General features: G+C 51.2%; 10 protein-coding genes across 10 annotated transcripts; 7 read left to right on the forward strand and 3 right to left on the reverse strand.

Moving 5' to 3' along the window:
- Window positions 1-440: 440 nt before the first annotated feature.
- Window positions 441-838, forward strand: BBBOND_0303250 (hypothetical protein; the record flags this gene model as incomplete). The annotated part of the gene is made up of 3 exons (XM_012913153.1): window positions 441-568; window positions 607-654; window positions 742-838. 3 exons carry the CDS (start codon window positions 441-443, stop codon window positions 836-838), a joined length of 273 nt encoding a protein of 90 aa, XP_012768607.1.
- A 300-nt stretch (window positions 839-1138) lies between these two features.
- On the forward strand, window positions 1139-1915 carry BBBOND_0303260 (Alba-like protein C9orf23 homolog; the record flags this gene model as incomplete). Its single annotated transcript, XM_012913154.1, has 2 exons — window positions 1139-1389; window positions 1657-1915. The coding sequence occupies 2 exons, from the start codon at window positions 1139-1141 to the stop codon at window positions 1913-1915; spliced, it is 510 nt and encodes a 169-aa protein (XP_012768608.1).
- Window positions 1916-2905: 990 nt separating this feature from the next.
- BBBOND_0303270 (hypothetical protein) lies at window positions 2906-5740 on the forward strand (the record flags this gene model as incomplete). The annotated part of the gene is made up of 1 exon (XM_012913155.1): window positions 2906-5740. One exon carries the CDS (start codon window positions 2906-2908, stop codon window positions 5738-5740), a length of 2835 nt encoding a protein of 944 aa, XP_012768609.1.
- A 746-nt stretch (window positions 5741-6486) lies between these two features.
- BBBOND_0303280 (hypothetical protein) lies at window positions 6487-6849 on the reverse strand (the record flags this gene model as incomplete). The annotated part of the gene is made up of 2 exons (XM_012913156.1): window positions 6487-6668; window positions 6762-6849. The coding sequence occupies 2 exons, from the start codon at window positions 6847-6849 to the stop codon at window positions 6487-6489; spliced, it is 270 nt and encodes an 89-aa protein (XP_012768610.1).
- Window positions 6850-7344: 495 nt separating this feature from the next.
- Window positions 7345-8106, forward strand: BBBOND_0303290 (hypothetical protein; the record flags this gene model as incomplete). Its single annotated transcript, XM_012913157.1, has 1 exon — window positions 7345-8106. The coding sequence occupies one exon, from the start codon at window positions 7345-7347 to the stop codon at window positions 8104-8106; it is 762 nt and encodes a 253-aa protein (XP_012768611.1).
- Window positions 8107-9346: 1240 nt separating this feature from the next.
- BBBOND_0303300 (3-oxo-5-alpha-steroid 4-dehydrogenase family protein, putative) lies at window positions 9347-10779 on the forward strand (the record flags this gene model as incomplete). Its single annotated transcript, XM_012913158.1, has 6 exons — window positions 9347-9449; window positions 9486-9527; window positions 9600-9680; window positions 9942-10194; window positions 10234-10397; window positions 10535-10779. The coding sequence occupies 6 exons, from the start codon at window positions 9347-9349 to the stop codon at window positions 10777-10779; spliced, it is 888 nt and encodes a 295-aa protein (XP_012768612.1).
- Window positions 10780-11308: 529 nt separating this feature from the next.
- Window positions 11309-13282, reverse strand: BBBOND_0303310 (hypothetical protein, conserved; the record flags this gene model as incomplete). Its single annotated transcript, XM_012913159.1, has 1 exon — window positions 11309-13282. The coding sequence occupies one exon, from the start codon at window positions 13280-13282 to the stop codon at window positions 11309-11311; it is 1974 nt and encodes a 657-aa protein (XP_012768613.1).
- A 568-nt stretch (window positions 13283-13850) lies between these two features.
- BBBOND_0303320 (hypothetical protein, conserved) lies at window positions 13851-14132 on the reverse strand (the record flags this gene model as incomplete). Its single annotated transcript, XM_012913160.1, has 1 exon — window positions 13851-14132. One exon carries the CDS (start codon window positions 14130-14132, stop codon window positions 13851-13853), a length of 282 nt encoding a protein of 93 aa, XP_012768614.1.
- A 444-nt stretch (window positions 14133-14576) lies between these two features.
- BBBOND_0303330 (hypothetical protein, conserved) lies at window positions 14577-17960 on the forward strand (the record flags this gene model as incomplete). The annotated part of the gene is made up of 1 exon (XM_012913161.1): window positions 14577-17960. One exon carries the CDS (start codon window positions 14577-14579, stop codon window positions 17958-17960), a length of 3384 nt encoding a protein of 1127 aa, XP_012768615.1.
- Window positions 17961-18840: 880 nt separating this feature from the next.
- On the forward strand, window positions 18841-19210 carry BBBOND_0303340 (RNA recognition motif domain containing protein, putative; the record flags this gene model as incomplete). The annotated part of the gene is made up of 3 exons (XM_012913162.1): window positions 18841-18868; window positions 18907-19098; window positions 19134-19210. 3 exons carry the CDS (start codon window positions 18841-18843, stop codon window positions 19208-19210), a joined length of 297 nt encoding a protein of 98 aa, XP_012768616.1.
- Between the last annotated feature and the right edge of the window lie 364 nt (window positions 19211-19574).

Below are 19574 nucleotides of genomic sequence, written 5' to 3' on the forward strand. Positions count from 1 at the left end.
CGCTGATCTAGTGAGCGACGCCGTAGATCAACGACTGTAGTGAACGCCAAGTCCGTAGAAAGAAATTGTCGTGCTTGGTGGCAACAGCTGGTATCGCAGGAGCTTTCCATTTAATTTTCACGCCAATAGACCGTGTATCGCGCGACTAACGCGCCGCCAGTAGGTAGACAACAGCAAAAGGGGCGTGGGCGCACGTCTCATACACCGGAGGTGAGTCAGGCACGCAATAAAATGGCGTAGCCATCGTCGCTGATGTGTAACAAGACGTAGTAAATCGTGCGCTCGCGAAATAGGGTACATTGGGGGCCCCGGCATCCAGCACGGCGCCATTGTAGTGGCACACGGAGACTGCGCGAGTCGCAGTGACAACGATACTGTACTCGCTCCATGCAGAACTAGGAGAGATCTGAGTAGTTTCAATTCATTGCGCGACGCGCAAAATGGAGAACTGGGCGTTCATTCGACTTATGTCGATTTGCTACCTCGTCGCAGGGGCGTTATTGACAGTTGGCATCCAGGTTACCTTAAGGGGCCGAGTCAAGGAAAGTGAACGTAAGGACTTCTATGTGTAGGTTTCCCCCGATCTATATGCGGACTTACGCGCAGGCTCGTCCTTCTCTTGGTGCCACTCGGCACATTCTGCCTCTGGTTGCTGTAAGTTGCCACCAATAACTGATGCCGCTTGCTAAGCAACTGTATTATACGTGAAACGCGCAAATCTAGGCGTATATTTTGCTGCAGGTGGATCTGTATGTACATGGCTCAGATGAATCCCATGATATCACCCATCAAACACGTGCACGAGCCAGCCGCAGAGGCCGTCAAACTACCTGCGTAGGCTGGGTGTGCGTTAATTCAGGGCTCAATGGTCCTGTGTTGTAAATTGCAGTACAATAATATCGGATGTGTAACTCGGCGGTGCGACCGCCCCGTGTCTAGGCAAATCCTTGGATGCTAGTGTAAACGTGGCCGAATGTGCCAGTGAAATAATAGTGGTTACCCGTGGCATATACACATGTGGAGGCCCAGGCCTGGTGTGCCCTGAACCGGTAACGGCAGCTTGGATTTTGTTCCAGGACGCCCCATACACAAAGATGCGAGCCACGGTCACTTTACGTCACTCCTCACGGCACGGAAAATGGCGCAAGTTGAAGCGGTTGCTCAGGCGGAGCCAAAGCAGTTGGCTCCCGGAGAAATCCGGGTTTCCAGTATCGGAGTGGTCTCGAGCTACGTCGCGTACGCGAAGAAACTCATCGCCGCTGGAGAACCTGTGATTCATATTAGAGGCACTGGCAGAGCCATGAGCAATGTGGTAGAAACTGCGGAAATTCTCAAGCGGGTCTATAAGGGAATGCATCAGGTCGCGACTCTCGACACACAGGAAAATCTGTGAGTTAACCTGCGTGATAAGTGTATTCCTTGTGTCTGAGATGTTGAAGTAAATTGATAACTAACACCTGGGAATTCAGGCGCACTCTAGCTGGCCGGATGGTCAACCTATATTTCACCAGAATCGGCAGATCGCACTCCCCTTCCGATGCCAATTAGATCGTATGCTCCCATATAGTCGTTCATATGAATGCAAAATGCCTGTTGGTGACTGCATATACGTAGAAGTTTCATGCTCTACGACCTCTGAATTAATTTGGGATTCAGGGTGGCAGCTGTTGGCGAGGACGGAAAGGAGCAGAGGCGCTCCGTCTGTTTTCTGACAATCACGCTCACAATGGACCCCAGCAAAATAGACACCACGGCCGTCGGTTATCAGAAGCCGCTGACTGACGAACAGTTGGGCGAGGTCGAAGTTGACAAATTGATCCAGGCCCTGAAAACCTCTGGCATCAGGAAGAAGGGGACTTTGCCCAGGAAACCTAGGGGTACAGTGCAGAACGCGGAAAACGGAAAGAAGAATTGACTTGCCGTTTAATTTTTTCACATGCTACTCCTTTTGCTACAGCAATAACTCCGTCTGCAAAAAGCGAGTCCTGCATGCGTCCAGTCGCAGATGAATACGGACTTCTGAGGAATTCTCTAGACCAGAAATCGCCTTCAAGATTTAATAGCGAGTTGTATGTGGTGCGATGCAGCGAATTACACCACGTTCAGGGAACTGATGTTATTACATCGTCGGCTATTCGCAGTTGATATGATTGTTAGCTGTCGACATTATGTTGTTGTTTAGGTGGCTATCTACGGCTCGGGCCGAATTTCGTGCTTAACGAAACCTCACCACTACGCGCTGGAGGAGTTGCGGAGCACGGAGCAACACCTGCCTTGGACAACGGAAATGTCCTGCGCATGACGGACAACTGAGCACATATTCCATAAAGGTGCTTTACCGGGTCGTAGATTTGCCTGTATTTCATCTCCACCATCACGTAAGGCACCACCTTGATGTTTGTGGGTGGCTTTGATCGCCGCCCCTTCCGATTCTTCACCACGTTTTCCTACTGCATCCACTTCAGATTCTCACTCTAATTCAAATTAGTACTTAGACATTCGGGTTTTCACGATGTAGGTGGTGTGGTTGGCAGTTGTGCCACTATTGCACCCGGGCGGTTGTAGTACACTTTCAGGGTCAGGCCGTGATCAGCTGAAGTGTTGTTACCGCAAACTCAAATGTTAACCTTATAGTACGTATGGTCGCATATAACTATTGAAAGTGAATGTGTATTACGGTATCTTCTTGCTTATTTTTCCTCCCACGTTGGAAAAAAAATTGAAGAAAATTCCTCGACACCATGGCGGCTAGCTGGGGCGATAGGATCTTCACCACTATCAGGTACCACAAACCATTCAGTCCTAAATTTTTCGTCACTTCACAAATTTTCAAGATCCACGTTGAGTAAAATCAAAGTGGAGTCGGTATAGTTTTCGGAAAGCGGCTGAGGAGATTCTTGTCAAAATGGCAAACAATAGCAACTGGAGGTCCATGTGGACATTATGGGCAATCGTGTTTCAGTTGGTTGGATTCATCAACGCGGCGCCTTGTAATTTTGACTACCCTAAAGGGTTGCTAAGCAAAAGTGCTGTGACCAGTTGTCACATGGACATCCAAAATATTGCATCGACACTTGTGGTGTGTCCACAAGAAGTTAACGGCACTGAGTATGTATGGCATCCTCAGCCGAATGCGGACGAACAAGGTCATCTCAAAACGTACGTGAGTGGTGATGGCTCGTTTAGTTCCGTTCCTCTTTCAACGGTCGTGCGATCCGAATCTAAGAACAAGCTCTTCTGGATGGAAACCACTCGCTCTCAAAGAACGCTGCACTTAAACCTGCCGAGAGAAGAATTGTTTGTAGTTACTGAAAACCGTTTCATGTTCATCTGCGCTCCGAGAGATTTCGTTCTGACCGAGAAGTTGCAGCGCCACCTTGAGCACCTCTATGACAAGGGTCAAAGGCAGAAACTTCCCTGGAAAACATCTATACCATTGAATCCGGAAGTTGACGGTTTAGATAAAGGGTTGGGTGTATTGATGGTGTACAGAGGTCGCCAACACCAACCCCTTCAGGGCTGCGGTAGCCGTCCTTCCCCACTGTTTGCTGAGGGTAATGAAGTAACAGTGGACCGCATCACTGGCACCACTTCATGCGTGGTAGACCCTATGTCTCAATCGCCTATTGGTTTCGTTTGCGAAGGTAAAGTGGAACCTGAAAATTGCATGAGGACCCTCTTGGGCAAAACTGGCGAAGTTTTCAACGCTCCGCGCCCTCGTCGTTATTGGAAGTTCGAAAACCACAAACCGTGGACTTTAGTGCGGTATTTCAATGACTTGGCACTGCCGCAGTTCGATGGCGAATGCAGGTGCATAGATCCCGAAACAGGTGCAGTAAAGGCCAAGATAGAGGTACGTCGGAAAACCGAACACGTCTGTGACATTGCTAGCGTTATCAACAACAAATGGTCTGATCATATCAGTGGCCCTTTGTGCACGGTGGTACTTCACCCAGGCAGCACCTTGACCATAAAAATCCCAACCGAGGATATGGACATGGAAACCGACATGGATATTGACTCGGATACTCCACCTGTCGAACTAATGCAAAAGCGGCCTAAATATTCATTCAAAAATGAAATACTGCCGAGCGACATGAATATGCTGAGACAACTTAACACGCCATATGGAGTTTATGTGTATGATGAAGTCCTGTACCACAAAGCTCTTGTTGGCGATGCTCTTGAATTGGATACTTCCCTGATTGACAAAGGGGAGATTAAGCTGAAGTACCATCTAGGAAAGTCACTCGCGTTACGAAGCGGGCAAAACTCGTTCTTTTATGAGCATACCTTTAAAACTGGAAACAAGTACGTTCCATCCAGAATCCGCTCCGTAGTCAATGTTTCGTTCGCGTTCACTCACGATTACGAAACAGTTGGTTGCGATCGAGGCTCCGACAGTGCGTTCAACACAGATGTCAGCAGCAATTATTGTTTAACCAGAACTATGGGAAATGGAATAGGGGATACCTATGAATGCATCTACCATAACAAGATGAATGAAAAAAGAGCCGGCATTAACTGTGGTCCCGATGAGGAGTTGTTGCCAGCTAACTGTGAGTCTCTAGGTTATGACCTCTCCTCCAATAAAGTGACGGCATTCCCAGCCTCTATTCGTAATGTGACTCCATATCCCGTTCGTGGATTTCAGGTGTTTGAAACGGCATTGGGAGACATCCCTGTAAGCCACGCCTGCATCTGTGTCGACAAACGTGGCTATGAAAAGTCCAGGCTTGTTATAGAGAACGACCACCGAGAGCAACATAATTATGGAATTAATCGTGAAACTGCTATTCACACAATGCTTCCACACAGCTGGATGCCTTTAAGTGAGTTCAAATTGAATATCGAGGAGCCGTCATTAGCGTTCTATAAGATGCACCATCTATACTCTCAATCCATTACGCTAAAGGTGGGAATGGAGTTCACCCTGCGCTGTGCACTTCAACCTGACATACTATACGATGCGGACACCACGGTAATGCAACCAGTATGGTTGCCATATTCGCGTGAACAGGATCACTATATATCCGAACCTACAGTGGATGGGACGAGGCTGATTCGTGTGGCACACAACGAGACAATCGCTACTTCGCAGGATGGGCTTTACATTGGTTACAACGACGTCGTTCACACAGTGGGATATAAAACGCTGGTTCTTATATCGCGCCAAGGCGCCATCATTGTATCTAAGGACGCAAACAACAGGGAATATGTGCCGATGACATTCGTATGTGGTAAGGCGCCCATATTGTCGGATTTTTCCACCAATAGTCGCTCATATGCACTGGCGAAATCATTTGCGCGATTTACGTGGAACTTGGTGCAAGTCAACGTCGAGACCACTGACCCGTACATGCAAGGCTGCGGAGTCACCTACGAATCAGATGAGTTGTTCAAGCCTGAGACACCCAAAGTATACGATGAGGAAGGACGAGAAATCGGTTGCAAGGTAGACCTTCAGGCTGCGGGAGGGGCAGCGTTCTACTGCCCAGCGCCATACGTCATGGACCCTCCCGGTTGCTTCAACCAAGTCTCCGTGAACGGTGAAGTGAAGGATCTGAGCGACATCAGCGCCACTTTGCTAGCGTCACGTTCCAGCCATTTTGTCACTCTGAATTCATTCAGTGCACTCATGGAACCCGGGGAGACACTGCGCCACACGCCGCTACTTGAATGCCGCTGCGTCACCACCAAGGGTGTCGTTCTCTCTACCATCCAGATAGAGAACTATTAGGCAGGTAATGAGCACATCACATTTGGTAGCTCGGCGGGAAAACACGCGCTTTAATTGTCATAGTTCGTGTTGATCATTCCGCTAGTTTGTCTGTCACCGTGGCCAGACCGCTTTTAAATGAAATGTGATCATTGCATTTCTCGGTTGTGTGACGTACTTGAGCATTATCATAGATCTGTATAAGTATTGTGAACGGCCGTGGACCCGGTGAAGACCGTACTGTGGAATTACTCGTCACAACCACTTAGTTGGACTTTGTCTATCGCAGGCATGGGGGAAGATGCAACTTAGAGGTTTGTATCGCTGCCCACATGTTGACACCTTGACAATGCCCGTAATATGCAACAACTAACACTACATGATATATGTCAGTGAACTTAGGCGTACCCGCTAGAGTGGATGAGTCTCTACGGCGCCAGTGGCTTTAGTCGGACCATCGCTTAAAATGGAAACGGGAAATACTTCCTCTGCTACCTTTATCTGCGTTTCGCGCCACATCGGATGATTTACAAAAGTGCATCTAATAATACTGGCAATTGCGAATTACTTCTCTAGGTGACACTATGCTCAGTCACAGACCACAGCTGTATGGGACGTGTGAGAGAAAACAAGTAAGTGATGCACAATTGCGTGTCAAGTCTCACTTAGGTGATTAAGGTTTGGGAAGTGGTAAAATTTGCGAAAGTCAGTGGATTGCGTTAGAGAAACTTCAGCTCAATGGGTAGCAACCCATTGATGTTGCCACGTTAAGTGTTCATCATAATCCGGTGGTCATTGTTTGCATCGAAATCGCTCAAGGAATATACAGATGAATGATTGATATGTTTATGTTGAAAGAGTTTGTTAGTCAACTGACGCAATATGTCATTCACCGATGACAACGCCCATATCAGGGGGGGGATGGATAACCATGACACCAGAGGCAGGCCTGTCGACCTTTTACGGTTTTACACAGTTGTAATGATTACACACATCATTGCGTTGCACGAAAATTATCGCAGGGATATGATATTCCACCTACGTCTAATCGCTACCTGGTTGAGACTGGGATTGCTAAGGTGATCGATCATACGTTTATTGTCAGAACTTTGGAAATTGCTCAACAGCATTAGTACATTTGACGCTCCCAATATGAATATGTAACGCCAAACTGACTATAGAATGCACTGGCAAAGTCAGCCTCCAATGCAACGTCAGCTGATGCATGACTGGAAGTAATCACTCAGACTTGCATTAATCGCAACCCATTTCACAATTGCAGCTTTTGACGCATCAATACAACAATTCAAACAGAAAGGGGCCCATTATATCTCATTAATGCTTCTAACTTGTATACTACAATGACATGCGTGCTGCATGTAAAATTAACTGTGTAGATCTGGTTGCGATGAGCCGAGATTGTTGCCATCGCGCCATCAACGTCTGTCTGGTTGTCTCATAGACAGCTTCGCATGCCTCATTTAGACACGAACACATCGGAAGGTAACGACGCTTTCGCTGTGCTCATCCGCCACCAAGTCGCAGCCGTTTAAACACACGGATTGTCAATATACGAGATTTAAAACTCTTTACAAAACTTGTCAAAGTCAACGAAGTTTTTAAAAATGGTGTACAATTCGTTGACCGAAGCCCCTCGCAACCTCAAGGAGGGTATTGACTGGCTGGTGGCTGTGAAGGGAACTGATGCTGAAAGCAACATTGCTGCTTTGGGTGAGGCAGTTCACAAGTTTCTCGCAGACAAGCCTGTCGGTAGCATGCAGGTGCCAGCTCTCGAGAAAATAAAACTTATCACTAAAGAATTCATAGGGCAAAAGAATCTTAAAGGGAGCTGGTTCGTGAAAAACATAACGAAGCGAGTCGGCTCGGGTCTCGGAAAAACATATGACACACTCGTCAAAGATTTGGGATATGTCCGTGACAGCGATTATCAGAACGTCGTCGATGCAGAAGGAGTTAACGCTGACACCATCGTAGAAAACTTGAATAAAGTTATGGATGGTACTGAGAAATTCTTGGATGACATCAAAAACCCTAACCAATATACGTCTGCTTACAGTTCTAAAGCGACGTGGGAGGCTTCGTGCGCGAAGGACCCGGAAGCCTGCGCCGTGGTCCTCGTGGGCATCGCACCAATGTTATACACCGGCCTACGGCATTTGCGGACTGCAAGCAGTGAACAAGCCGGGCTATTACAAATATTTTATGGAAAAAAGAGTTTGATGAATTTGTTGAATGCAGCGGGTTACAATGAGTCGGAATGCCGCTCTGGGATAAGTGCGGGAAATGTCGTCAATGCATTGAGGGGTGTGAATGACAGCGTGTTGTACATTCTCTACGACCTCGCTGGATTCTGGGCTTTCTATTGATTGCGAATTGTCTGTGACCTGAGCAAACAGATCGTTAAAACACGATATTGCGTCAGCTTCTCCGTTGAGTGCTTGTAGTATCTCACAAAATCATTTTAATTTTTCAACGTAGTTTTAGCCATTATGATGTATACACGCTTAATCTACGATGGCATTGATGTTGAATGAGCCTAACAGTTTTTTTCAATGCCTCTTTAATCTACTTAATGCCGCACTTCGGCGTCGGAGGTGTGATAAGCAATAAGTCCGGTAAACACACGGCACGTATCAACTGTTCATGTCGATACAGTGAAGTGGTAACGAGGTGAACGCCAAGATTTAGCCCGACCCAAACGTGGCGACCTACACTGATACAGGCAAGTACAAACACGAATGGGCATAAACCCATACTTACGTAGCAGCTTACACCGCTATATGCGAAAGGAAATAGATGTTACACCGCATCTGATTTGTAAACGACTTGAATTTCAATAGTTTTACAGCATAGATTACGTTACTCCCTTGAGAGATAAATAAAGCTATTACGCATGGGTCTTGATGGGATGCACAGAAACAGTGACCCAATCCTATTCGGATGGACTAAAAGGTCCATTTAGTTCGGCCACTTCACCCATTTTCGCCGCTTTACAGTATAATGCTGCGTTAGGCTGCCGCCTGTTTAGCTAAAAGCAGTTCAGAAATAGTTTGCATCTGATTTTACCAACAAAGAGATGCGAAGTACGTGCTATTGTGTTAAGATATATATGCGGTATACACTGTTATACGTAATGACCGTTCAACCTTTCGATCGTTGGAAAATATAAGGTTCGATGTCTAACCGACAGCAACACAACGGAGGTCAGTATATAACATAGCAACAGCGTGTGGAACCGCAACGAGTTTTAGATTGTTGTACACATCCAGATGACCAAATATATGTCAACAACGCTATGTAGACACGTGATTGTACAATAAACCAGCTGTTGTATGACACGTTGCTCCGGGAAAAGAGGTGATAACCCCGATTTGAATTACACACAACACACAATTTAAAACTTCCACTAAAGACATAGGCGCTGATATATCGATTAACCTGGAAAATGGAAGTGTTGACGTGACTCTGGTCGGCGGTTCGCCTCTGCGGCGTACGTAACCATATAACAAAGAAGGAATTATGCGGCACTTTACCACTAATTGATTTTTGTAATGTGTATTTCAAACGATAGTTCTATGCACAAAAGTATCTCTATCCTTTGATAAAATGAATTTGTTGCTTAAGCAATGTAATGGCGCCTTCATTGAGCGCATATCGGTTTCCGAAGATGCAACCGTTAAGGATTTGAAGCAGTTGTTCTACGAAAAATGTTGGTTGTTTCATACGAGGCCTTAAAATTGTGCAGTTCACTTCTATCCGCAAAGGCAGCAGTGGAACCTTGGTTCAGGTGAGTTACGCGCGACGTCGTTGTACATAGACACGCCGAAGCATATTTAACGCAATGTGTATGATAATACAGCTGATGGACCGCGGATTGTTGAAGGTACGCTGAAGCAGTGCGGCGTCCTTGAGGACTCATCGCTATATTTCAAGGATCTAGGTGAGTTGGTCGGAGTTTGAGGGAGAATCCGATACGATACATGCGAGTGACTGTGCTCATTGGTGTTATGGATATCCACTAGGTCATATTTGTGTTGTCTTTTATCGTCCAGGGCTCATGCCCCTTGTGGTATACTGTTCTCGCTAACGGAGAGCGTTTACGTAATAGTTTGTACCTACACACTGTTGGTGTGGTTGATGAAAGAGGGATATAAGCCCGTGTGCTTGATGTTTGTTTTTATGCCACCAATATCTGTTGTAGGTGTGCAGATCTCCTGGAGATTGGTCTTCTTCTTGGAGTACATCGGGCCGTTGATGATATTGCCCGTGCTCTACCACTTCCCTTGGATATTCTACGGCTCGCACGTCGCCCCTAAGAGCAATGTACAATTCTGGACGTACTGCATGCTAATGTTCCACTTTATGAAGCGCGAAGTCGAGTCCATCTTCGTGCACCGGTTTTCCAAGACCACCATGCCCATTATCAACCTTTTCACAAATTGTTTCCACTACTGGTAGGTCAACATCTGGGGAACGCAGCCATATATTTGCAGGGTTTTGTGCGCTTGTGGCATCGGCTACTACGTCTTCCACCCGAGATACACTGAGATCAGGTTGTTTTGCAGGCACGAAAAGGTGTTGCTGGTGTTGATGTTCTTCTTCTTCCAGTTCATGACCTTCATGACGCACATCACTCTGCGCAACTTGAGGCCTAAAGGTGAGCATACGTTTGTGCTGCCACCTTTGGTTGCGCTTTCGCAACCCAGATTTTGTGTGTTGCGCCATCTGGGAATCGCGACGTAGTTACCTATACATGTTGATGCGTCTTATTTTCGCCTTTTAAGTTTGTTGCAGCAACCAAAGTGAGGGGCATCCCGCAGAACTGGGGTTTCCAGTATGTCAGCTGTGCCAACTATTTCTGGGAACTGCTCATATGGGTCGTTGTGGCTCTATTCACAAACACGGTGCCCGCGTACTTCTTCACCTTCGCTGTGGCGACTATTCTGTGCAACTGGGCCAAGAAGAAGCACCAAAGGTATATTAAGGAATTCCCCCATTACGACAAGACCAAGAAAGCCATCATCCCCTTTGTTTACTGATGATTTGGGATACAAACACACGGGACAGTCACAATATGTAGCCGCGCCAAATGGCACACTCTACGCGAAACATTGCGCTACCCTGAAAACAATGAGGAATATTCATAGGGGCGTTGCCATTAAGGTATTAGCAGTCACTACGTGAAACAGACAAATGGAGTTCAACGATTGGCAGTTGTATGTTATGCGTTGGTTGCGGTGCGCCACATCAGCGAAACTGACGCTACGACTGGATTGGAGTGCCCACCCTTGCGTAACGCGTCTTACCGTGAGTGTAATCATGTACCGGCCAGTAAGCCATTGCGTCGCTGATGGCGGCGTGACGATCGCAAACAACCGACATTGATATAATGAAAAGTATGCGATATTATTCATACTTAGGTTGACAGATTTATTAAACATAATGCCATCGCGAACAGAGCTCGCCCACTCCGGGTCGGGTACTGAACAGTGCCGTTGCGCAATGCAGATACATTAAATCTTATACGTGTCGAAAGGCCGCCTAAGCGCACGACACTCCCTTTTTTGATCAATTGATGCACCCGCCCGGTTGACTGCCTTGGTCGCCCACGATGCTGAAGTTTTTGCACTCCTGGCTTGTTATCAGCCTGATCTTTTCCCGCAGGTATTCCAGCGAGTCCCTGTTAGACACCCTCGATACCTTTTCTAGAAGCCAGTTCTTGGGTTTGAAAGGGCTGGGCACCTCGCTCAAGTCGTCCGTGGTTAGGCCCCTGCCTTCCGACATTTCCACGTAGTTCGGAGTGGAGCCGTCCACACTGTATACTGTCGAGTGGTCCAGCGTGTAGGTGTTCCTGGCGCTCATATCGTCCCTTGTGGAAGGGGTTATTTTGCCATACACGGTGGTGCTGCGATTATCCTCGGCGGGCTTGCCGCCTTGTTCGTCACCGTTATCCGATGTTGCGGTTGCGCCCAGCGGGTTCGGTCCTGCGCCGTATGGAAGGCCTTCGGTCGTTTCGAAGATGCTCTTGTGGGCGTCACACAGCGCCTTTGGTCCCCCGTCGGCAGTGACGGCCCTTTTGGTCATGCAGCTCATGGACCCCAACGTTTCGACGTTCATCGTGCCCTCCACAGCACGGTCGCTGCAGCAGTCGTTTAGTTTCACGTCGTTGCCGCTGCGCGTCGTACTCGCGAATTCCGACGCGGCCAAGGGCGTATCGTTGAAAACGTGGAAGAAGACGAATTCGTCCCTGCTCACGCAGGAAGCCTTTGAGCTGCACGAACCCCGCGTGCTGCACGTGTCAGCCGTGTCCGTTTTGAAGAGCGTCTTGGTCCTTATCCTGTTGTTGATTTCGATCAGCGATAGGTTTTGCGATTTCAGGTTGGAGTTGGTTTCGTAGAGCCTCCTGAGGTCCCCTCTAGCCTTCTTGAGCTCCTCCTTCAATTCCTCGTTCTCTTTCCTGAGGAAGGTCTGTTCCGTCTTCTGCGCCTCGATGACCTTGTAGCACGAGAACAGGTTGTCGTTGATATGCGTGATGTCCTTTTGGAGCTGCGCCATGTTGGAGAGCATCTCCGCCTTTCGTTTCTCGTGCTCTTCCAGCTCGTTTTGGTGCATCACCTTCACCACGTCAAGCTCGTCCTTACTGTTCTTGAGCTCTTCCGCGTACTTTGCGATCCTTTGCTGAAGCGTCATCTTGTCCCTTATGTTCTCTTCGTTGTGCTTGCGCTCGATCGCCAGTGAGTTTTCCAACTCCTCGACATTCAACTTCGCTTCTTCTAGACGCTGCTTCAGCTGCGTCGTGCTTTCCACTAGGGATTTGAGGCGCTCGTTTTCTTGCCTGAGGAGCTCCAGTTCCTCCGTGTCCCGGTTAACCGCCTCCACAGGTTCTTGGACGAGACGAATTGGTATTACGGATCGTTCCAGATCAACCAAAGCGATCGCTCGTTTAGAATAGGCCGCGTCGATAGAGTTGAACCTGTTCCTGAACCACTCCATAACTTGGGCGTTCGATCGCAGGACGAGCTCGGAGTACGCCTCTGCCGCACGCAGCCGCGAGCGGCCAAGGCCGCCAGTTTCGCAGTCAAATGGCAACCTGTTACGAGCGCTGCTCCACGTCGTGTATGGCGAGAAGTCATCCGCGGCACCGGCAGGTTGGGTCACAGCAGAGGTGTTGGCGTAGTGATTTTCAGCAGTAACATGGCCTGGATCCTCACTGCGTGTCCGCTGCATCCGCTCCCTCAACTTCTTCGCCTCGTACAGCACCCTGTCTGAAAAGGTGAGTTTCCTGGGTTCCCTCCCAAGTGCCATCACGTCGCCTCTGGTTCGGTCGACATTGTCGGCGATTGGAGCCCCCGAGATGTGCGAACCCTGCACACTACGACCTTCCACGCCGACCTCATCACGAAAGATATCGACGAAACTCAACGCGCTGGTTTCCCGTTCAGTGTGTGCGCCCCTGGCAGAAGACTGCTCAGATAGCCCGCAGTGGACCACGGCGCCGCTCTCTAACTTGGGTGCGTCCACAACACCATTGTCTACTGACATGCTCTCCATGTTAGGACGGCCCACGCTACTTGGATTTTGTAGCGACGTGCTGTCGCCGCCTTCCATCGGCGTTATTCCGCCGGTGCGTCGCCTGTATGTCGCGGCCCTGGAAGTTCGCCGTTGACTTAGAAGGCCGTCTCGACGTATATCATAAAGTTGTTGCCCTTATAGGCAACGCGGAATGGTCCGTTAATGGACTGTGGCGGCGCTCTGGCAGCCGCACATTAACCACGCCGACCATCACGCGCTTTGTGTACGGTGTGTAACGGCCGAGTAACGACACACATTCCTACACACTTGTGTGTTATCGCGTGAGGAAGACAGTAAGCTAACAGTTTATCGGTATCACAGTGACAGCCACAATTTAGACACCATCTGTGGACCACCGCAGGAGGCCGTATTCCTCGACTGCCACAAACACACAGACACTTATTAGGTCACAAATACCAAGACTAACGAATCAAACACCGGTGTGTACGTTATTGCCGTTGTAACGAGAGCGTCAGATTGGCGCCCTCGCACATCACCCGTGTATGCTTCATGCGATGCTCCAGCACCTCCCACTGCATCAAATGGGCGGCTTGTGTGACACCAGTTTCGACAGGAAGTCCTTTCTGGCTTCCTTGAGGTGCTTGACGACGTAGGCCAGCACCGTCGGATCCACGCCCTTCTCGCACAGTCCGACGAGGATAGACACGGTTTCCCTATCCAACCCGGTGTTCAGTATTCTGGAAATCTCGAATATGATGTCCATGCCTTCCTCCTTAATGCCGCCGTCATCGTCATCGCGGCTCACGTCGGATTCCGCGGTCGCGAACGACTCCTGCCGCTTCCCAGATCTAGGAACCATTGCGGCCTGTGTTTGTTGCGATAGTTGCGAGCGTGGGTTGATACGCCCGGCAGATTGCGACTCTTATCGAGAGGTCCACGTGGCCACGCGCGCCAAGTCTCCCGCGTCTAACCTGCTTCTAGCGGGCCGTCCCGTAGCTCAGTGTGAAACCATTTAACATTTGTTGTACAATCCGCTACGCCGCATTGGATGCGGTTTTAACCTTGTCTTTTGTCTGCTAATTGGATACGCCTCCCACACCCTCCATTATACGAGCAATGCGGTTCCGGCAACCACTCAAGAGCCGTCATTGCATGATGTGTACAATATTTCGCATCGCTGGGTGAACAGAGACGCGATGTGTGTATGATTAGGTTCCTTAGGGGCCACAGACGCGCGGATGTGTAGACAGTTATACGTAGATGTGTAGGCGGTTTTGAGCGTGCCGCGCGCTCGTTGTGAAGAATGGACCCGCACAAGGTTAACGACGGCTTTGGCGACGCGGTGGACAAGCTGATGATGACCGCCGACATCGAGAACCGCGGCTGCCAGCTCGTGTCTTCGCCTCCCAGCGCCTCCTCCGAAACCGACCATATAACCGAGATGCAGAGGCTGAAGACACTGCTGGCGTCGCCACCCGGTGGAGTGCCGGTGGATATGACGGGGGCAGACCCCTTGGTACGTTATGGCTCCCAGCATGGCAAGCACGTGTCCGCCGAATCCCCTGGAGCAGCCGGGTCAGGGAACCGCGGCGGCGTCGAGTTCCTGGCAAAGCAGCTGATGCACGGCAAAGGGTCGGGGGCCGCATCACCGGCGCAGCCCAACCTGTCTAACCGCTCGGACATGTCGTCGGCGCTGCTCAAGAGCGGGGAGGGCGCCAACGTGCTCAAGCATGCGGAGGCAGTTATCGAGTACCAGCGGGAGCGAATAAGCGCGCTGGAGTCGGCGGTGGAGAAGTTCAACCAGGCGCTGGCACATACGAACAACATGCACAAGAACGAGCTCCAGCGACAGATGGACGAGAATGTGGCGCTGCGCCAGGAGATGCAGAAAGTGATCACAGAGTTCGAGGTGCTCTCGCAGCGCTACCAGATCGACATGAGCGAGACGGAGCAGCTGAAGAAGAAGGTTAACATATTCACGCACGACCTCGCAAAACGCGAGGACGAGTTGGCACGTTTGCAGGAGCAGATGCACCAGCTCCCGCTCGACAACAACGAGCTGAAGGCCAAGAACCGCATGCTGTCCAAGGAAATCGACCGGTTAAACCGCGAAATACGCGGACTTAACGTGCTGGACGCGAAGATCAACTCCAAGCCCGCCACGGCAGCGGTTGCCGGCACCACCATGGCGTGCGCCGCGCAGCACGAGAAGCTGAAGGCCAGCACCAAGTGCATCGCGCAGCTCGAAAACGACCTGCAGTCGTACAAGCGCCTCACAGAATCGCAGAGCATGGACATCAAACGCCTACACCACCAGCTCGACAAGCTGCAGAAGGAGGCCAAGCCGAACAACTACCTGCTGGCGGCGCAACGGCAGATGTTGCAGATACGCTCCGTCTTCCTGCAGCTGGCCAAGCAGTCCACGCAGCCCAAGCCGGACGCAGCGCCGATCAGCGTCGACGAGGACCTGAACAACCGCTCCTTGTATGCCGCGTACAACATGAAGGCGTCGGCCGAGTTCCGCGAGATGTACGACAAGCTGCTCGATGTGGTCAATCGCAACATGTCGCGGCACGTTATCGAAGGCGGGTTCTACACCATGCCGGTGTTCTACAGCTGCGACTCGGTAAACGAGCAGCTCCACGTGAAGGTGGAGGAGTCCCTGCTGATATTCAGCCGCGAGGACGAGAACCAACTGACGGAGGTGTTGCGGATCCCGCTGAGCATGGTGCTGGGCGTGAAGAAGAAGGCGGACGCCAAGGAGTTCTACATCCACACCAACGATTCGGCGGTGCACATATTGCGCTCGGACAGCAGGGACATATACAACCGGCTCTACTACGCGCTGCAGTACGCCGGCTTCATCAGCGAGCAGGTGAGGTTCTCCATTTTCAGCAAGGTCGACCTTAACTGGGTGCCGACGGACTGCAGCTGGCCGCTGAACAGCGCCGTCGTCGTAGCGACGGAGTCGGGGTACAAGGGCCCCCCTCCGATGAACATGGAGCATGTGCGGCGCGCATTGGCCGAGGTGTACGTGCTAACCGACCCCACGGAGCGGCTGCTGACGATCGACCAGAATTCGAATTCGCTCGTGGTTTCAGGCCCGCAGATGTCAGCGACGCCGTTCATTGTCCCCTGCGACGGCGCCATGGCCGTGCGGCTCTGCGACCCCGCGCATGTCGACTGCGACGAGTTCACGCCTGCGGACCCTCCCGTCGCAACCCTGGCCAATGGCACGCCAACGACCTCGTACTTCGTCAACTCAGGGCACGTGTTTGCGTTCGTGGCGGTCGGCAACCGCATCCTCTTCGTGAAGGGCGCCACTGCGGACGACGAAAGGCGGCTCCTGTCGCTCCTGCGCAAGGGCGTGTACAAGAGGCCCATTGAGTCCTCTGAGTACCTCGCAGAGACGCCTGCGCGCATCACCTCGCGCAAATCGACGCACTTGGACCACCCCATCTCCCTGAGCGCACCCTCCTTCATCATCCGGTCGCGGGACACCATGGAACTGCCCACGTCCATGGCCGAAACCGTGGCGCCCAAGTTGTACGACTTCGTGGATGGCAAGTTGGTGCTCTACACGCAGCAGGAGGAGCACACCGTGCTGGAGAAAGACAACGGCAGTTACCGCGTGAACGCGGATACACGCGAGGTGGCGCTGTTGTCGGGTTCCCTGGAAACGTACGTCTTGAGTTTCCGCACCGACGAGGAGCTGCGCGAATTCACCAGCAAGCTCGAGGCGCAAGGATTCGCCCAGCCGAACGTGGTTGAAGTGCACCAGCAGGTCTGCATTGTGACGGCGGGCTGCTTGCGGCTGTACAAGGACGCCCAGGACGCCCCCATAGTGACCTTCGACAACCAGGACACGGAAGTCGACGTCAACGAGGAGCGCCGCGAGATCAAGATAACCAACGCGAAGGACGAAAGCGTGAAGATGACCATAGATTGCGTCAGCCCTGCTGAGTTCCGCCGCTGGAAGTTTGCATTGGGATTAGCGGGCTTCATTAAGGGCATTATCAGGGCTCGCACGGGCGACGCCCTCAAAAAGTACATCTTCCCGATCAAGATTTTCGACGACGAAATCCAGTCAGAGCGCCGCGCGTTCCAGGTCGAACCGGGCCGCATTTGCTTGTACGTCAACCCTACGATCGCCACGCCCTTCCTGGTCTTCGACAAGTCCAAGTCGGCTCTCGAGCTGTTCGACCACGAGCGCCGTCTGCGCCTGTACGTGAACCGCAACACGAAAATGGAGGAGCGCTTTGATTTCGGCCTGGCCATGCTTACCGACTACCAGTTGCTGAAGACGGCGCTGCGTGAAAACGGCTACGTCACGGAGCCGGTGAAGGGCAAGGTCACCCGATACCACTTCGTCATTTCCAAGCCGGGCTTGATCTCAGTTCACCGCACCAAGTTCGACGCCGACCCGCAGCTGGTGCTCGAGCGCAAGCTCTACACCGCCGAGGTCACCAACATGTGCATCAAGTTCGTCACCAAGGGCGACACCGGCAAGACCATCACAATCCTGTTCAAGAAGGAGTTCAACTTCAAGCGCTGGCTGATGGCGTTGAAGGTGGCCGGGTACCTGCCGCTGACTCCGGAGACGGTGCCGGTGCTCTACCTGCCCACGATCATCTACGGCCACATCTGTGCCGAGATCCCGGCACTGTTGAAGGGCCATCTAAAGTGACCCAATCGCATTTATATCCACGCTTACGGCCACTCACTGTAGTGGTGCCGCAGATCGGGAGTGGCATAACCAATCGATCCAGCTGCGCAGGATTCCGAACGCATTCCTGCTGCGGTGCGCTGAGGGCATCATTGCCACGTATCGCCAACATCGGTTTAATATTTTCGTATAGGTCTGAGTTATGTAGGTGTGGAAGATGGGCACTTGCCGAGCGTATGGGGTTACATGGTTTTTAGTGTCCTAAGCAGACGGAAACCAGGTCCGTGACGATCTTTGCGTGGGCCGCATCCAATCGACACTCCAACGATTTGCCAACAATAACCATAACACATCTGTCAGACAGTGTTGCTAGTACACCATACGCTGCTGCGATGCTTTCGTGACCGACGTAAGGGCAACGACGGACACTGCGGAAGGCTGATGTGGCGTGCTGCACAAGGCGTGGCAATGCGCCGATATCTAAACTCCCCTTGCCCGCACAACTAGAGACGAACAGGGTTATGAGTGCAACGCAAATGCTCCACCAAACTGTCAGCCATAGCAATACGCAGTGGAGGCGAGCTTAGAACCGGCACGTAAAGCCAACGTAGCAATAGTTGCTAACTTAAGGCCGTAGAGCGCGATTCACAGATGAGGAGTACACATATGCGCGGTTATCGATGCTAGCAATCTAATAGCAAACATGTGCGGACAATCGCCGAGCTAATATACTATGGAATCTCATGACGGAGGACGCAACACACCGTGGGGAAGACAGCCCTCTTACGACGCTGCAGCTGGAATTCAGAGCCATAAAATAATGCCGGCTGATATTGTGCAGTGATTTGCCAGCTCCTGCGCCCCTCAGCCGTTGTTTGTGTCAAACTTATGCCTTGCCACGATGTCGTCTGAGGAGCAGCCCGTTAAGTGTACGTTTTCCTGCTTCCATGAGCGTCATAACTCGCAGCTGTCGGCGGCTGGATCGTGATGGTCACGGGCGTCCACGCAGAGGCCCAGGAGGAGGATGTACGCGACGCGTTCGAGGGCTTCGGGCAGATAACGAGCGTCCATCTGAACTTGGATCGCCGCAGCGGCTACGCGAAGGGATACGCGTTGCTCGAGTTTGTGGAGGAGGAGGATGCTCGCAAGGCTGTTGAAAGTGAGTTGCTTTGTGGCGTGTCTTATGTTGAGCAGATATGAACGGCCAGCAGCTCTTGGGGCAAGAGGTGGCGGTCTCCTGGGTTTTTAAAAAGGCGCCGGCCTCAGAGTGATCTTTTCAATGGCGGATCTGCCGCGGAGCATCTCTGAGCGTGCTTCCGCCAAGGTGTCTGGACACCCTCAAGTTATGTGATTGGGAGGCTCAGCATTTTCTCCACCAACAGGGCTACACATGACGTTAAACCGTGTCTAATATCGCCAAATGATGCTCGGATGCGTGGCAAAGCGCGCACTGTCCGAAGCTGATACCGGCCTCGGCGGCGGATCAGCGCATAACTTGAGGCGGAGTGGGCTGTCAGTTTCAAGCCGTTTATAAACTTGCCAGTAAAATTCACTTGTGCATTCCGTACACGTTCCGTGGTGATTGCCGCTCCGCTGAGCTCCGTTCCCGAGTTGTGGTGTCTGTGGCGACGCCGC

Source organism: Babesia bigemina (genome assembly GCF_000981445.1).
Source record: "Babesia bigemina genome assembly Bbig001, chromosome : III".
Classification (NCBI taxonomy): domain Eukaryota; phylum Apicomplexa; class Aconoidasida; order Piroplasmida; family Babesiidae; genus Babesia; species Babesia bigemina.